The sequence below is a fragment of the Electrophorus electricus genome, chromosome 1 (genome assembly GCF_041902795.1).
Source record: "Electrophorus electricus isolate QZ-2024a chromosome 1, ASM4190279v1, whole genome shotgun sequence".
Lineage (NCBI taxonomy): Eukaryota > Metazoa > Chordata > Actinopteri > Gymnotiformes > Gymnotidae > Electrophorus > Electrophorus electricus.
The window spans coordinates 40,014,775-40,029,547 of record NC_137497.1 but is presented as its reverse complement, the minus strand read 5'-3'; the positions used below and the strand labels follow the sequence as shown (position 1 = coordinate 40,029,547).

Sequence of the window (14,773 nt, the reverse complement as noted above, 5' to 3'; positions counted from 1 at the left end):
TCCTGGATTTTCTGGTTTCACAAGTGTACAAACTATATTTTTTATCTCTTTTTATAATCAATTTTTAGCAACCTAAATGTAGATTTCGGAATTATAGCCCATTGCTGCCATAGCAACGGCAAAAGTGTTCCTTTGTGCGCCATTTTCAGTGGAGTTGCCAAACTGAAGATGTAAATGAACTTTGGGTTATTCAAACGCTATTAATGATTACAAAAGCAAAAAGGTCCTTTCTGCAGCAGTATAAGTAGCTGAGGCAGTGCATGTGCCCCCTCCGTGCTGTGGCGAGCTCTGGCCTTGCGTGCTGACCCCAGAAAACATGGCCTTCAGTGGAACATGGCAGGTTTATGAGCAGGAGAATTATGAGGAATTCCTCAAAGCCATCTGTGAGTATACCACAGCAAATCAGTAGGCAGATGGAAGATGGGTAAAGATGTGATTTTGTGGGAGCACTGTCTATTTCATTTTTTTTTAAAAATTAAGTTACCAGAACTAATGAAGATACCAGAGTTGCTTAGTATACAGCAGAGAGTAGAATAACTACAGAGGCCATTAGAGATCAGTTTGACTGTATTTTGATTTATGTTTTCCCTTAGCACTATCAGAGGACATCATTAAGATAGCCAAAGACATCAAACCAGTGATGGAGATCCAGCAGACCGGCAATGACTTTGTCATCACTTCCAAGACTCCTGGAAAATCAGTCACTAACTCTTTCACCATTGGCAAGGAGGCTGAAATCACCACCATGGATGGCAGAAAACTCAAGGTTTCTGTCCAATTCTCCGTTGATTTCATCATCATTTTCATCCAGCATGGATGATGGCTATTAGAGATTTTAAAAAACACTATTTATAAAACTATTAGGCAAATTCTGTTTCATTATACCTATATCCTATATACTATTATTTCAGTATTTATTTATTACATTGAAAGGTGATAAGTTTTCTTTATGCCCTTTGCAGGCATTTATTGCTATGAAACAGAATAACGATTCTTATTCTTGTTTTGTGTGGCAGCTAATCCAAAACAGTGGAAAACCTAGATATTTTTACAACTCTCTTATCTCCTTGACTCAGCTCTTAAGGAGATTGATAAGTGGTTAGTGAGTGGACATAGGTGTGTTATGGCAGAATATGCAACACCGTGGGGAATGAGATTGTTGATCCATTCATTGATCCGTGAGGAGGAAGAGCCACTGCTCTGATATCTCTGCTATGCTGAGTGGGACTCTTCTCTGTGTGCTCCAGTGCACTGTGAAGATGGAGGCAGGAAAACTTGTGTGTCAGACTGAAAAGTTCTCACACGTGCAGGAGATCAAGGGAGGAGAGATGATTGAGGTGTGTAACAGTGACAACATTTACAGACATTTACTTGGTATTCCATGTTTATAGTCAAATGACAAGAACCTTAGATTTTGCTACAATAGTGTGGAGGGCAACATTACTTGGCGATTATTCAACTGTTTTCGTGATGAGACACAAATCCTCCCAGTAAAGTATGATCAATTATCCTAAGATGATAATAATCATCTTTCATATATGACCACAAAATCATAAAATAGGAAAAACATTTAATAAACTCTTAGATACGATGTTAAACTATCAAAACTGAGGCATTTCATTACACTAAGTATAACTCATATTGCCTATTTAAGAGCCAAAGAATGTCAAAATGTTTCAGAATATTTAAGATCAGATAAAATGGTTTATGAGGAATAATGAAACACCTCTGGTAGCTTTTTAGCATTTTTAAAACAACTTGTTTTTTTGTCAGCTGCTCACTCACTCCCCAGACACTGTCTTTAAGTCTTTAATTCTTTAATTCTTTAATTCTTTAAGTCTTTAATTCTTTAATTCTTTAAGTCTTTAATTCTTTAATTCTGATATCACTGCTTTCCTTTTCAGACTCTTACTGTAGGAGGGACTACCATGATCAGGAAGAGTAAAAAGTTGTGATGGAACTTGTCCAGTGTAAAACGTATTTTAGTTTGAAACTATTTAAATAAACATTCCTTTGATCAAAAGTACTTGTATCTCAGTCCTTTGCCCTCAGAATCAAAGGTTCTTTTTCAATACTCTGTCGTTTGTATATATTAGTTTATAGATGACATCACATGTCATCATTGGTTTATAGTTAAAAGAATAGTACTATATACCATCTAATTAAATGGTAACATTCCTGTTGGACAATATCCTCTTCTTTACTAGACCCTGCCAAAATGCTATTGTGATCATCATTTGACTTGCTGATTAGCCGGAGCTTTCAGGTCCGTGGATTGGACACATGGCTTTTTGCTTACGTTGTGTTTTTCTGTTGCACGTTTTATTTTGGTTTTGTGCCATGCCCCACAAGGTGATAAGCATTGAGTCTCATTCACTGTGTCACCTGTGTGTCATTGTTGTCGCTTTTATAATTTAAAGGGACAAGATAAGCAATTGCTGTTACACTGGCTTTCTTTAGTTGTGCCCACTTGTGTTCAGTTTCATTTCATTAAAGTCTTCAATTTCAGACTGGAATTTGCTTCCTTTTTGCACATTCTTTGACTGTGACATGTAGGTTGTATAATAAAGCAAAAACGGTCCAATTTTATAAGTAATAATGACATTGCTCTTTTGCACCGCATCCTCTGACAATATTTATGGTTATCAAGTTCACATAAGATTTTAACTAACATATGCATTGATACACATATTTTGGTAATATTTTATTTTTATTATTGAAATTTCAAAATGTTTGTACAGACATTAATAAAGCAAAAATCTCCAAAATTTACAATGTAAGTCATGTTGCACTTTTAAACTGAAACTCTAACAATATATAACAATTTACATTCATGTAATATTTTTCAACATTTACATTGAAAAAAAGATATTTTTAAAATTATTTAAACTCTAGTGTTTTTACATGCTCTATTAAAGCATTGACATTTTACATTTACATTTACAATCATTGAACAGAATATTCCCAAAGTCTGTTTATTTCTACTTTTTTTTATTTCAAAATGTAAATGTAGTTCAGTTTCAGTAGTTCCAAATAGGAGAACATAAGATTACTGATGTATTAACAACAGGATGTATATTCCATTACATGTTAATTCCAAACATCAAGTGCAACATTATGTAAATGAATTACATTATTTCAGCAGTTCTGAGTTCAATAGCCTAATATCAGTTTTGGGTTATCACGCCAAGCAAATAGAAAACATAATTCTAATCAGCTGTTTTTCCTTTCACATTCTTATGGTTTTCCTCAACATCAGATCTATCATATGTTTGTGTTGGTTAAGTTGCACAACTGTTTATGAAATTTCCTGATGAGCTCTACAAAGCGTGGTGGCTGCAGCATCAGCTCCCTAGCTCTCCCTGCTAACTAGCTACCATAACAAATCAAAGTATGCACATCAGCAGGAAGGTAGTTAAATACTATACATTTGGATGCCTTGACATATACTGACAACATAGTCATTAAAAACACTTTTAAACAAATCCATTTTCAGGTGGGCCAAACTCATATTTTCACAGACGTTTTGGCCCCGTTGGCCTTCCATAGTTTGGCGCAGACTCTAAATATTGACACTGGCCTGTGGAGAGGCTGTTTCCTGAGTAGCTAACGTTAATCGTGTGTTTAATGTGAAATGGCACGGTATCTGAGGCCTCCAAACACCTCTCTCTTTATCAGGAACATATCTGATGAAAGCAGGTATGTTTGCACGAGTGAATTACGTTAGTTTATCCGAACATATTTTACATATCTTGCCTTTTTACTTTTTTTTTTTAACCAAGCTGCAGTTTAGCTAAGGCTAGCACGCTAACCTAGCCAGCTGTTTAATCACACTAGGACTGTTTCCTTCGTCCAGCGTTTGGATTTGTCTGGCCAAACCGCCACACCGTCAGCTCTGCCACTTTAGGTGTTTTTTTAGCTAAACAGCCAGCTAGCGAGCTTTTTATGCGCTGAAAACATATTCGAGGCGTAAACCCAGAAGATTACCATATAAGGTAAAGACGGTGAGCCAGCTAGCTAACCTACAACACTTGATGTAGTTAGCTGAAAATAAAGGACATGATGGTGGCGTAGAAAACCAATACTATGTTTAGGTTTAGTGAATTACCCTGGAGGGATCAGTTGACGGTAGCAAAGCTGCATGGTACTAAAACTAGCTATAATCAGTAAACCTGGCTCCAGTTTAGCTAGTTTGGGTGGAGATGGCACTTTTAGTTTCACATTCGACGTGTGCTCCACCTAGCCAATATTTTGTTGCTCCACAGCCAGGATAGTTACTGTGCCTGTTGGTTGTATGCATCTTTTTGATGTTAATAACACTGACCTTTGTTAATGTAATGGTTTACTACTGTCCCACAAATGTAGACTACAGTGCATCAGCATGGCATGATCAGGAAAGGAGTTTAATTGGTGTTAAACCGCATTAAATGCAGCCTGTAGAACATTTGATCAGTTAATGTTGCTGCACAGCTTTATGTCTGGTGATGGTATTTAAAGGCAAGCAGTGCACTATCGAAACATTGAATTCTGGTTAGTTACAAATACTGTTTACTTTTAGCTAATGACTGTTAATAAGATTGAACTTTAATTCGTTTTGTTTTTTTGTTTTTTTTAATAAATTGGTAGTTGTAAATTAAGTGCATGGAAGGAACTAAATTAGGTCTACTCTCCTTGTCTGAAAATGCATATTAAACATGTAGAATACAGTATGTCTAAAAATGAGGACTTCATTTGTAGAAGATGAAAAGCACCCTGTAGAATTAAGACATTATTAGGAGCATCACCTCTTTATCCCAAAGTGGAGTTGTACAGAGGTCACTGAGATGTACAGACAAGAGAGGAGACACTCCATCAGACAAATGAGTAAACTATCATTTCATGGTGCTTTAGGCCAGAGGATTTGCGTCGTGAGTTTGGTCGTTATGGGCCTATTGTAGATGTCTACATTCCAGTTGACTTCTATTCTCGTCGACCAAGAGGATTTGCATACATTCAATATCCTTTGTACGCAAATGTTGAAAAGTAAGATGACAGTCACGATGTAAGGGGTTTTTTGGGGGGGTTTTTTTAAGGAGCGGTTGAACACAACTTCAGAAAAGGATCTGAACATGACATTGTGAAATAAAATTTGATTGTATTTTGGGCATTGTCTCCTAACTGCTATTTCTTCTGTTGTCTCAGAAAATGTAAAGACATACAGTTCTGGAGACCTTCCCTACAGAGAATATTTAAGAGTAAAGGCTGAAGTAGAGTAGATTGAAGCCAAAGAGCCCATAAGGATTCAGGCGGCGGGAAATAGAGGGGCAGAGATGACAATAAAGAGAAAGTTAAAGCTTGAAGATTCAAAGAGGAGGAAAAGAGGGCACCAGAGTGGGAGTCCAGGCCACGGTATGTTCCAGACAGAGAGGAAAAGAGCAAAAAGATAATGGGGCAAAGACAAGCAGGAAATCCCCCCTTCCCCCCCCCAAGTCCTTCTGGGAAGCGCTTAAAGAGAATAAAGGTCAAGCTCAAGGTCAAAGGTCAAGCATGTTAAAGGTAACATTAATTTTTGTATCCTACCTGTGCTGGAGTATATGCGTTCGTATATGCGTTCTCCCTGTTTTTTCTGTTAAAAATTCAGTTATCTTGTATGTCAATGAAGAACCTTTTCAGTTCTCGGTTCTGTAAATACTTGACTCTTAATACATTTATTTTGCTTACATAAATTCCACCAATTAAGCGATGAAGAGAAGTAGAATTCCACTTCCCCGTGTCTTAATTCCTCCAGATAAACTCCCTTACGTTGCGTTACTCCGAGTAAAGTCGAGCACTGGGTTCTGCCTGTGGAACGCCAGTGAGACGGTGTGCGGCACTGCCATCCTCTAGGAGATCAGCGCTCCTTGTTGTGTTTCGATGTGTTTCAAATGCAAACCCTTAACACAGTAGCATGTTCGAGGATGTCCGCGACGCTGAGGACGCCCTTCACAACCTGGACCGCAAATGGGTGTGTGGGCGGCAGATTGAGATCCAGTTCGCACAAGGAGATAGGAAGAGTAAGGCTCCTTTCTGCTCCTTTGTCTTTTAGGTGATGAGTCGCTATACAGTGTCAGCGTGTGGCTGTGGCATCCTAGGTGTGATAATTTAATAGTTTTAAGCCCCAGGTACATTTTTGCAGCACTAACCAAAAGGTAATATGTTGTCGGCAGTTAGCATCTTAAAAGGATGCTTCGTAAAAGTACAACAGTCACACACATACATATGGCACAGTAACCCAGTGTTTAGGTTTGTAGTATTGGTGCGAGGCCTACACATCTGGCACTGAACACAGCAGCTCTTCACCTTGCTAAGTCTTGGCCCAACCCCACTCTCTAGCCCCCAGTCAGATGAGGTGCAAAGAGAGGCGCTCGCCCCGCAGCTTCTCCAGATATGACGAGTGTGAGCGTGACGGGCACTACCGGCGTTCGCGGAGCCGCAGCTACGACAGGCACCGCTCCCGCAGCACGTCCTACGAGCGCAGGCCTCGGCGCTCTGACAGCCCCAGAGAGTGAGTGAGCCCTCGCCTTTGCTTTGTGCCGCACTGTGGCTCCCTCAGATTCGTGGACTTGACATAATCAGAAGTGTTCACTGCTCCAACTGTCCTTTACAAAACTGTATCATTTCATCCTGTGTTGGGTTCTGGAACTCTCAGCTGTGTTTTCCCTGCTCTTACACTCTTGATTCAACTCCTTTTATTTACAAAGTCCTTAGTGAGTGGAATCAGATGTATTAAAGTATGATGAATGCTAAACCATAGTGCTGTAATGCACCTGCATTCACTGACTCGTATGTTGGAGCTCATTGTTTTGTAGCATTGTCATATAACCTTTTAAGGTACTGTTCAGAATTATTTGTTGGTTTTTTGTGAACAGCTCCCGCTCTTATGGAAGACACAGGCGAAGCAGGAGCCGTGAGAATGACAGGTAAGATTAAACTAATGGCTTGATCTTAGTTTCATGTTGCAATGCCTAAAAGTTTGAGGGTGCCCTTTTTGAGGACATCAGCTGATGGTGAAATGTGTTGTTCCTATATGTCATATGAAGGCACACTCTAGACTTTTTGCACAATTATAGAGGGTAGCAATCCTGCAGATGTCAAGCAGGAGCCATATCCTGTGTCCTGCTTCTTTCTCCACAGGTTCAGGTACCCACGCGAGCACGGCCGGGCGCAGCGAGCCGGAGCTTCCCGAAGCCGTTCTTCCTCCCCCTCCCCCGACTCCAGGTTCAAGGTCAAAGGCAGGCGCTCGCGCTCACAGTCGCGTTCGCCCCACCCCCCTGCAGAGGACCTGACCCCCTGCACCAGTGCACGTGAAGAGGAGGCGCACGCCAGGTCGCCCTCTCGCTCGGGTTCACACTCGCTGTCCCGCTCCCGCTCCCGCTCCAGGTCCTGGGCCGGCCGCAAATCGGGCGGCCACTAGAACTGGTGATACCCCTGCTGGCAGACCATTTCTGGGAGAATTAAGAGGATGCTTTATGCTCTGGCTCTTCAACTCTTCGTACAGCTCTCTGGCTAACGTAACATTTTTGTTCAATTAGTCATATAAAACGGTTGCTTCTATTTAGTTCACTTAGGTCTTTTTTGTGCAGATTCTGTTGTGAAATGCTGGGTCTTTCGTGAATAGTTACCTGGCAGTAGACGCCAGGTGTAGTGGGCTGACCTGCACTAAACAGTTCAGTGTTTTCCTCTTATCTGTCTCTTCTGAAGTCCTGGTTTGGGGGGGAAGGCTGCTGGGTAAATTTGTTAAATAACCAGGAAAAAAAAAATGTAACAAAATGGTTACATTTTGTTACATTCAGTTTTTTGGGGGGGGGGGGTGTTTTTTTTTGGCCACATTTAGATCAAATAAATGGAGAGCAGTATTTTTGTTTGTACAGATTTTGACTAGTGTAAGGCATTTTTTGCATTGTAGAATTTCTTTAATCTGGAATTAACACTCATGTTTGCCATGCCATTCATAGTTCACTCACCAAATGTGATTGCCAGACTGTTGTCCCCCAAGATGAAACTGAGGTTTTAATTTTTTAAGTTCCCAAAACTTATATTGTGTACATTTAAGCAGTGTTTAATTTGAGTCTAACTTCATTTTACATGTTTTCTCCACTCTGATCTGATGTCTCTGAAGTATTTTGGTTGTCTTAAAACAAGAAAAAAAAAAAAAAGCTGTTCCCCTGGTTAATAAAGAGTCTGTATTTTCCAATGACTTCTTGCAAGTCTATTACATAAATGTTAAGATCTGCATATTCTGTGGGAAGTGGGGCAGTCAGTCTTCCTGAACACCAAAATTCAGAGTCCTAAGTGTGATCTGGGCCATTTTACAAAGCACTACTGCAAGCATACAGTAATATGTCAGAACATTAACAGGATGAAGACCATCATGGCACACGACTGGAAAATGGACTCCTGCCAGAATGTTAATACTTTTAAAGTAAGTTTAAAACAAATTACAATAGCTTTAGGATTGTTCATGCAGAGAGGGCCAACGTGTACAATTTTTGTAAAAATCAAGCTGCATGGACAAACCGAAGACTGCAAAAAAGTCACCATACTAACAAGCCAGTTTAACCCTATTGTGTCTCAGTAAAAACTGTTTAGAGATAAGCCAGGCTGACAACATGGCAGTCTTTAATACTTTAGCTAAAGAACGAGACGAACGCGCGCGGCGGGAAAACGCAGCAGTGCTACACATAAGCAGTCAAGGCGCATGCTGTTAGAATTGACTGGTTCTGAGAGATTCTGGAATCAGGCAGTCACTTTAAAATTTCTCAGCTCTGAAACACAGGCAGACAGGATTGTGGTTGCTTAAGACCAAAACAGCCTGCTGTATGGAAATCAAACTTGAATAAATATTCTAAATGTACAGTCCAGTTTTTTAAAATGCTAACTTTAACAAGACTTAACAAGAACAGCAAGAAAATAAACATGGATGTAATAAATTTGATCAAGACACTCAGATCAGCAAATGAATAAAAACTAATGGTTTGCATCCAAGTTTATTTTGAAATTCCCTAACTCCCCCTATACAAGAAAAAATGACTTTCCACAAAGGCAGCAGTGAACTCTCAGTCATAACCTTTATGTTAAGGGCAATGGGGGGGGGAAACAAAATTCATAATCACAGTGAAACCTTTCATTTTCTTTAAATACATCTGCTGTCGTCTTTGGCTGGGGTTTGGCGGACAGTTTGCTGTCAGGCCAAAGTTTCCTGGGAAGTTCGGTTCAAGCCGATGGAGCCGAGGGCAGCGGGGCTTCAACTTCACAAAGCCAATGCAGGAATGTACACGTACTCACAAACGCAAATAAATCTGAAACAAGTCTGTGTTCACAACACAGAGCCCAAAAAATCAAAAACAAAACAGGTGGGTTGGAGGGGTGTATAAAAAAAGAAGAAAAGTGGAAGGGGGGGAGGGAAAAAAAAAGGGGGGGGGGGAAGGGAAAAAAAAAAAAAAAAAAAAAAAAAAAAAAAAACTACCGCCAATGATGACAGCACTTTTTTCTTTTAAATTTCATAAAATTGTATAGACAAAAAAAAGAAATCTACAAAAAATGGAACTAGTAATATTACACAACAAGTAAACTTTTTTTGGATTTGTCACCCTCTACACAAAACCAAAATTCTTGGTCTTGATGGCTAGTAAAAGTTTCTGTTTGAGGATCTGTTTAGAGGAGTAGAGGGGGACATAGAGGCGGGAGATGCAGGTGTTGGCCGTGGGCAGGTGCTGGTCGTCGGGGGGCCGGATGGTGATTGAGGGCATGGGCTGGAAGCCTTCCTCACTGGCAGGAAGAGACGGGCTGGAGGTCCAGAAGTACACCTGGAGGAAGAGGACAAGCCGATGGCCTTAAAACAGGACTACAGTAAAACTCTCAAAACTGTTTATATATGCATCTCTCAGAATGAGCCCTAACAAGGAGGTAGCCAGTTTAGTTTATTAAAGCAGGATTTAAAGGTTTCAGTTGCCGGTGGGATAACCTGGCAGAGTAAAAGGTAGACATGTCCAAGTTCACACAGGTGGAGGGTCTCTTACCAGGTCCTGCCTCTCCGTCATGCTCATCTTCTCCACGATGGACCAAAACCAGCGCTTGAATTGCAGCAGCTTCTCTGCATTCTCTCCTGCAGGTGGGACATACACCACTGTTAACAGGACAGACTGAAGGCCAAATATCCAGCTAAAAACCTTGCAGTGTCCAAGAAAACGGACTGCCACGGTCTCCCGACTCCCATACCAGACTCATCGTTAAAGGAGGTGAAGCTGATGAGCATGTGCACGTTGACCTCCCCGCAGCCGTTGACCAGCAGCCTGAAGTCCTCTGCAGTCAGGTCCTCCAGCGCGTTCTTAGGAAGCACATCCAGGAGTCCCTTCCTCATGGCCTGCGAAGCAAAACATCAACACTACCATGCACAGGCTGAAGGACAGTGCAGCAGCGAGAGCTAGACCAGCTAGCAACCGATAAAACTTAAATAAATATTTACAGAGGCACTATAGGGTAAAACATGCACAAACAATAAGCCATTAGCCAACACAAGGTTCAACAATAGCTTTGACCAATAAGCGTTTTTCAGGATTAGACTAAGCATCAAATGTGTTGAGGGGCATGTCCCACTAAAGTCCCAGGAGTGCTGTGTTGTTCTGGAGTGATGCTGAGTGCACGTACATGCAGGGGTTGCTCAGCCACCACCAGCATCCTGTGCTCGGCGTACTTCCGCACGTACTCGTACACATTCTGAGGAGTCACAGGCATGTTGACGCCACCAGTCAAGAGCTCCACCTGATGAGAACGACAACAATGATCAACCCTGAACACTTACCAGCCTTTTATGACAATTTTTTTAAAAAAGCACAGTTTGTCCAGCAGAGGGCACTGTAGCTCTGAGCCAAAGCAACATGGGACAGGGGATAATTTTTCACACACACACGCACGCACGCACGCACGCACGCACGCACGCACAGTTGCTGGTGATAACATTTTGTGCAATGTTTTCAGGGACCCTTTTGGGCCTACAAAGCAGCTTTTCCTCCTGCTTGACCTGAATATTTGCTACAAATAAACAGAGGAGCAAAGTGCTGTTACCTGTCCAGAGCCTTCCTCTTTGCAAAGATCGATTGCAAAGGCTAGGTCCATCGCTGCAAACACAGCCTCAGCCTCGCTCGTCTGCGAATGGCGAATCAGCTGTCGCAAGCTCTCGTACATCACCGGGTCGAAGAAGGCAAAGTCATGCCAGTTCACCTGCATTAACACATACAATCAGCACGACCACCCGCGCGCGCACACGCCACTGCAATGGTAGAGGCAAAGAGTTATTGCACATAGGATACCTACTTTTCTACCTAGCAACACCTTGATGACGTGCCTGTTCAGGGTGATGGGGCAAAGCTCATTCTGCAGAAGACACAGCCCAAGTATTCTAGAAAGAAGGGGGTTGTAGTTTAGTAAAATTTTGCACTACAAACCAGTTTTTGGAGAGTAGACAAACTGCAGAACATGGGCGTGGGGAATAAAAATAAATAATCAGACCAGCCGCCAGTTGATATAATCGGTCCATCTGTACAGCCAGGTGCATACCTGCCCACATTGCGGAAACAGTTGAGTCGAGCCTCTGTGTTCTTGCCGGGCCGTGGGGAGTAGAAGCCCCTCTTTCCTGGTTGGTAGAAGAGGGGCGCGTTATCATCGCCGTCATCTGTGTCATCCAGCTCCATGTCCACCACGCTGCGGGTAGAGCCGTGCCTCTTACGATTCTCCTGCTACAGGAACACGCTGTTAAACAACACTCACACATGTATACACACACTTTTATGCTGGAGATTTTATCACTCCATCAGTTCTCCTGAGTGGCGGGAGAGTCACAAGCCACCTCAGCTCACTACTACTAGACGATCTCAGGTGCTGCATCATTTCTTAATGGGAGGGTATAATGGCAGGATCGCTGTTTCTTAACTTCATCCCATAAAATATATTTAAAGCAGTTTCATAAAATGTGACAAACACTGTGGAACAGTTTACAAGCAACAGCAGCAGTTTGCATCATTCCTTCTGCAAGTGTCTGAGCAGCTGTACCTGTGCTTTCTCTGGAGTGTCAAGGAGACCAAGGTCCAGAATGCTGTCAGCGCCATTTTCCCTGCAAAGAGAGAGGTGAACAAAATTCAGGGAGTGTGCGCGTGCATATGCGCGCATGTGCCTGCTTGCGTTTCGACAGTGTGCGGTACCGTCCATGTGTGATGAGCAGCTCCATGGCCTCCTCTACACGGGCTCTGAGGGAATCCTCGCTGGCCAGGAGCAGTAGCAGCTGGGCTGGGGACAGCTCTAGCAGCATGCCTGTGATCTTACTTGCAAACGCCTGCAGAGCAGAGCACGCGACACCACACATCACTCAGAAGAACATCAAGCTCAGCACACCTTCCTCAGGCTGCTCAGTACACCCACACACACACACCACAGCATGATGGTCAAATGCTGGTCTACAGCTCCTACTGAACATGCTCCAGGACACTTGTGTGTTCTTACCGGCTGCATGGCATGCACGCGGGGGTACAGCCGCTCTCCTAATGCCTGTCTGTGAGCAGGCAGGGGGTCTGGTTCATCACTGGGGTTGCCCTCAGACGCAGGCCTGAATGGCCTGGTGTCAATGGACAGCTGCCTCCTGGAGTCCCTGTGGCAGAAAGAACCCGTGCATGCACAGAGAGACAAGGAGAGAACAAGAGACAGATTTAAAAAATAAATAAAATAAATAGAAAAGATGAAGAAACTGATGCAGTCTGTAGTACATATAACTATCGAGTAACACTATGAACAACCTGTTTACCCTCTTGCAGTCATCTTTACACTAGAACCTCAGGAGCCCAGAGGGTTCACCACAAGGTGGGGCTGGCACTTCAGTTTTAACACAGAATTAAGAACATGTACAGCAGCATTTTACCATGAATGCTAGTGGGGTTTAGGAAACCAGAATGTGCTACTGCAGTATGACTTACAGGAGGGGTTTTCTGCCCTCCCCTCTAAAGCCCTGCAAAGCTCAGCTCCAACCCTAATCCAGCACATCTGATCCATTAGCTGGATCAGGTGTGCTGGACTGGCGTTGGAACTAAACTCCGCAGGCTGGTAGACCACCAGCACTGGACTTCAGCACCCCTGGTTTACAGTGTACCAGGCCCCACTCACACTCACCTGTCCCGGTCCCGTCGAGATCCTGCCCTGAGGCCCCCACTCCTCCGGTCCCGCTCCCGGTCCCTGTTCCTCAGACGCTGCATCAGGTCTGCACAAACACAAACCAGTCTAATCTATACAGCCTTCAACCAGACCTGGTAGTATAATCTCTTGTCCTTGGATTGTCCTTTTGCCAGTAAAGTAAAAGGTCACCCGCAAAAATACCATCGCAAAAATGAAAGCCCTCCGGCCAGTCCTAAAGCCGCATTTCATTCTTCATCAGCCACATCACAGACTACTTTTTAGATGTTCGAGTGCTCGGCGAGTATCGGCATTTTCATTTTTCCATTTACTGAAAGCCATTTTTGATCTAAATATACATATTTTTCTTACCATATAAGCATCATTTCACAGCCTCCTTGCATTTTTATATAATAACGTGTTACATAAAAGGTCTGATTGTTAAATACAATCATGTGAAGGCGGCACACTCACTGCTGGCCTGCATGCCCTTGCTGACGCTCTGCACGCAGTCGAGGTTGGGCAGCTTGTCATTGGAGAGGAAGGCCTGGGCGATGGCTGTGTAGAAGCTGCGCGCAACGCCGCTGCCCTCACCTGGCTCGTCTTTGAACGTCACCTTGACACGGTGCACGGCCATGGGCGTGGCGGTGCAGCGGCGGCCGAAGTGCGTGTTCAGCTGCCGCATGGTCTGCTGGATGAGCTGCTCGCGCTCACGGTCCACCTCCAGCGCCAGGTCGCGTGACTGCAGGTTCCGCAGCTTCTCCATCTCGCGCCGGAACTTGGACTCCTTCACCTCAAAGCCACCCAGCTCCGTCAGGATCTGTGAGAACAGCCCGGGGCGGAGCATCAGCATCTGCTGCGATGGTTTCGGGCAGGAGCACCGATTATACAAGACAGCCTCTTGCATGCCAAAAGACGTTACATTTTACTACACTGTTAACTCATTCGGAGCGGTATGTCACTTACCGAGCCAGGCTCCGCCCCTACGTCCTCCATGAAGACACGGCCGAAGAGCTCAAGCGAGAGGCGCCAGCGGCCCAGCAGCATGTCGTGAGAGATTACCATTCCCATGAAGCTACAGTGAGGGCTGGCAGGGACACAAACAGTCAACCACAACATGCTGCAGCAAAGAGACATGATCCTGTTTCAATTATAGAACTAAAACAGGACAGAACACACTAAACTACAGTTTAATGCCCAAGCAATTAGATCAGAGTAACACTACTAAAAGTAGCCAACAGTAAAGATGTTTGCTTCTTATACTCAACCATCAGTTCTCTCCACATTACAATCCTTGACATTTAACATGACAACACAACGTTCACCCTTACATAAAGGTGGGGAGAGGTGGGCCGTCACTCTCAGTCAGTCCAATCTCTGCGAGGAGGCTGCTCTTTAACTGGGCAGCCAGGTCATGAGGGGATGGGCCAGGCTTGGAGGTGTCCATGTCCTGCACTGCAGCTGGCTGTTCTTCTACGCCTCTCTGTCGGGACTCCATACTCATAACGTTCTTCATATTGGCCGAATACGACATCTTTGTAGGTAGAATCTGGAATGAGGATACCATCACATTATTATTGTGAAAATAATTGTTGTGTGA

The 14,773-nt window shown here is 43.4% G+C and overlaps 3 protein-coding genes across 13 annotated transcripts in view; 2 read left to right on the top strand and 1 right to left on the bottom strand.

Annotated features, from left to right (window-relative positions):
• Window positions 1-237: 237 nt before the first annotated feature.
• Window positions 238-2,023, top strand: fabp10a (fatty acid binding protein 10a, liver basic). The gene is made up of 4 exons (XM_027014325.3): window positions 238-383; window positions 594-766; window positions 1,248-1,337; window positions 1,905-2,023. Exons 1-4 carry the CDS (start codon window positions 317-319, stop codon window positions 1,953-1,955), a joined length of 381 nt encoding a protein of 126 aa, XP_026870126.1. The 5' UTR covers window positions 238-316; the 3' UTR covers window positions 1,956-2,023.
• Window positions 2,024-3,571: 1,548 nt separating this feature from the next.
• On the top strand, window positions 3,572-8,212 carry srsf10a (serine and arginine rich splicing factor 10a). The gene is made up of 6 exons (XM_027014329.3): window positions 3,572-3,699; window positions 4,891-4,995; window positions 5,929-6,032; window positions 6,352-6,523; window positions 6,888-6,938; window positions 7,153-8,212. The coding sequence occupies exons 1-6, from the start codon at window positions 3,635-3,637 to the stop codon at window positions 7,430-7,432; spliced, it is 777 nt and encodes a 258-aa protein (XP_026870130.2). The 5' UTR covers window positions 3,572-3,634; the 3' UTR covers window positions 7,433-8,212.
• A 767-nt stretch (window positions 8,213-8,979) lies between these two features.
• ubr5 (ubiquitin protein ligase E3 component n-recognin 5) overlaps window positions 8,980-14,773 on the bottom strand; it is a 36,736-nt gene continuing 30,942 nt past the window's right edge. For 10 of the 11 annotated variants that reach the window (XM_081719689.1, XM_081719708.1, XM_081719712.1 and 7 more), the window contains exons 45-58: window positions 14,505-14,722; window positions 14,140-14,260; window positions 13,648-13,993; window positions 13,174-13,261; window positions 12,514-12,658; window positions 12,216-12,346; window positions 12,067-12,127; window positions 11,575-11,753; window positions 11,332-11,416; window positions 11,083-11,238; window positions 10,666-10,779; window positions 10,237-10,381; window positions 10,038-10,123; window positions 8,980-9,824 (exon numbers count right to left, since the gene is read on the bottom strand). In XM_081719689.1, coding sequence (XP_081575815.1) covers window positions 9,612-9,824; window positions 10,038-10,123; window positions 10,237-10,381; window positions 10,666-10,779; window positions 11,083-11,238; window positions 11,332-11,416; window positions 11,575-11,753; window positions 12,067-12,127; window positions 12,216-12,346; window positions 12,514-12,658; window positions 13,174-13,261; window positions 13,648-13,993; window positions 14,140-14,260; window positions 14,505-14,722 — 2,088 coding nt within the window. In that variant the 3' untranslated portion in view covers window positions 8,980-9,611. Of the gene's footprint in view, window positions 9,825-10,037; window positions 10,124-10,236; window positions 10,382-10,665; window positions 10,780-11,082; window positions 11,239-11,331; window positions 11,417-11,574; window positions 11,767-12,066; window positions 12,128-12,215; window positions 12,347-12,513; window positions 12,659-13,173; window positions 13,262-13,647; window positions 13,994-14,139; window positions 14,261-14,504; window positions 14,723-14,773 lie in introns of those variants that run through there. The other variant, XM_081719727.1, reaches the window with a different exon arrangement.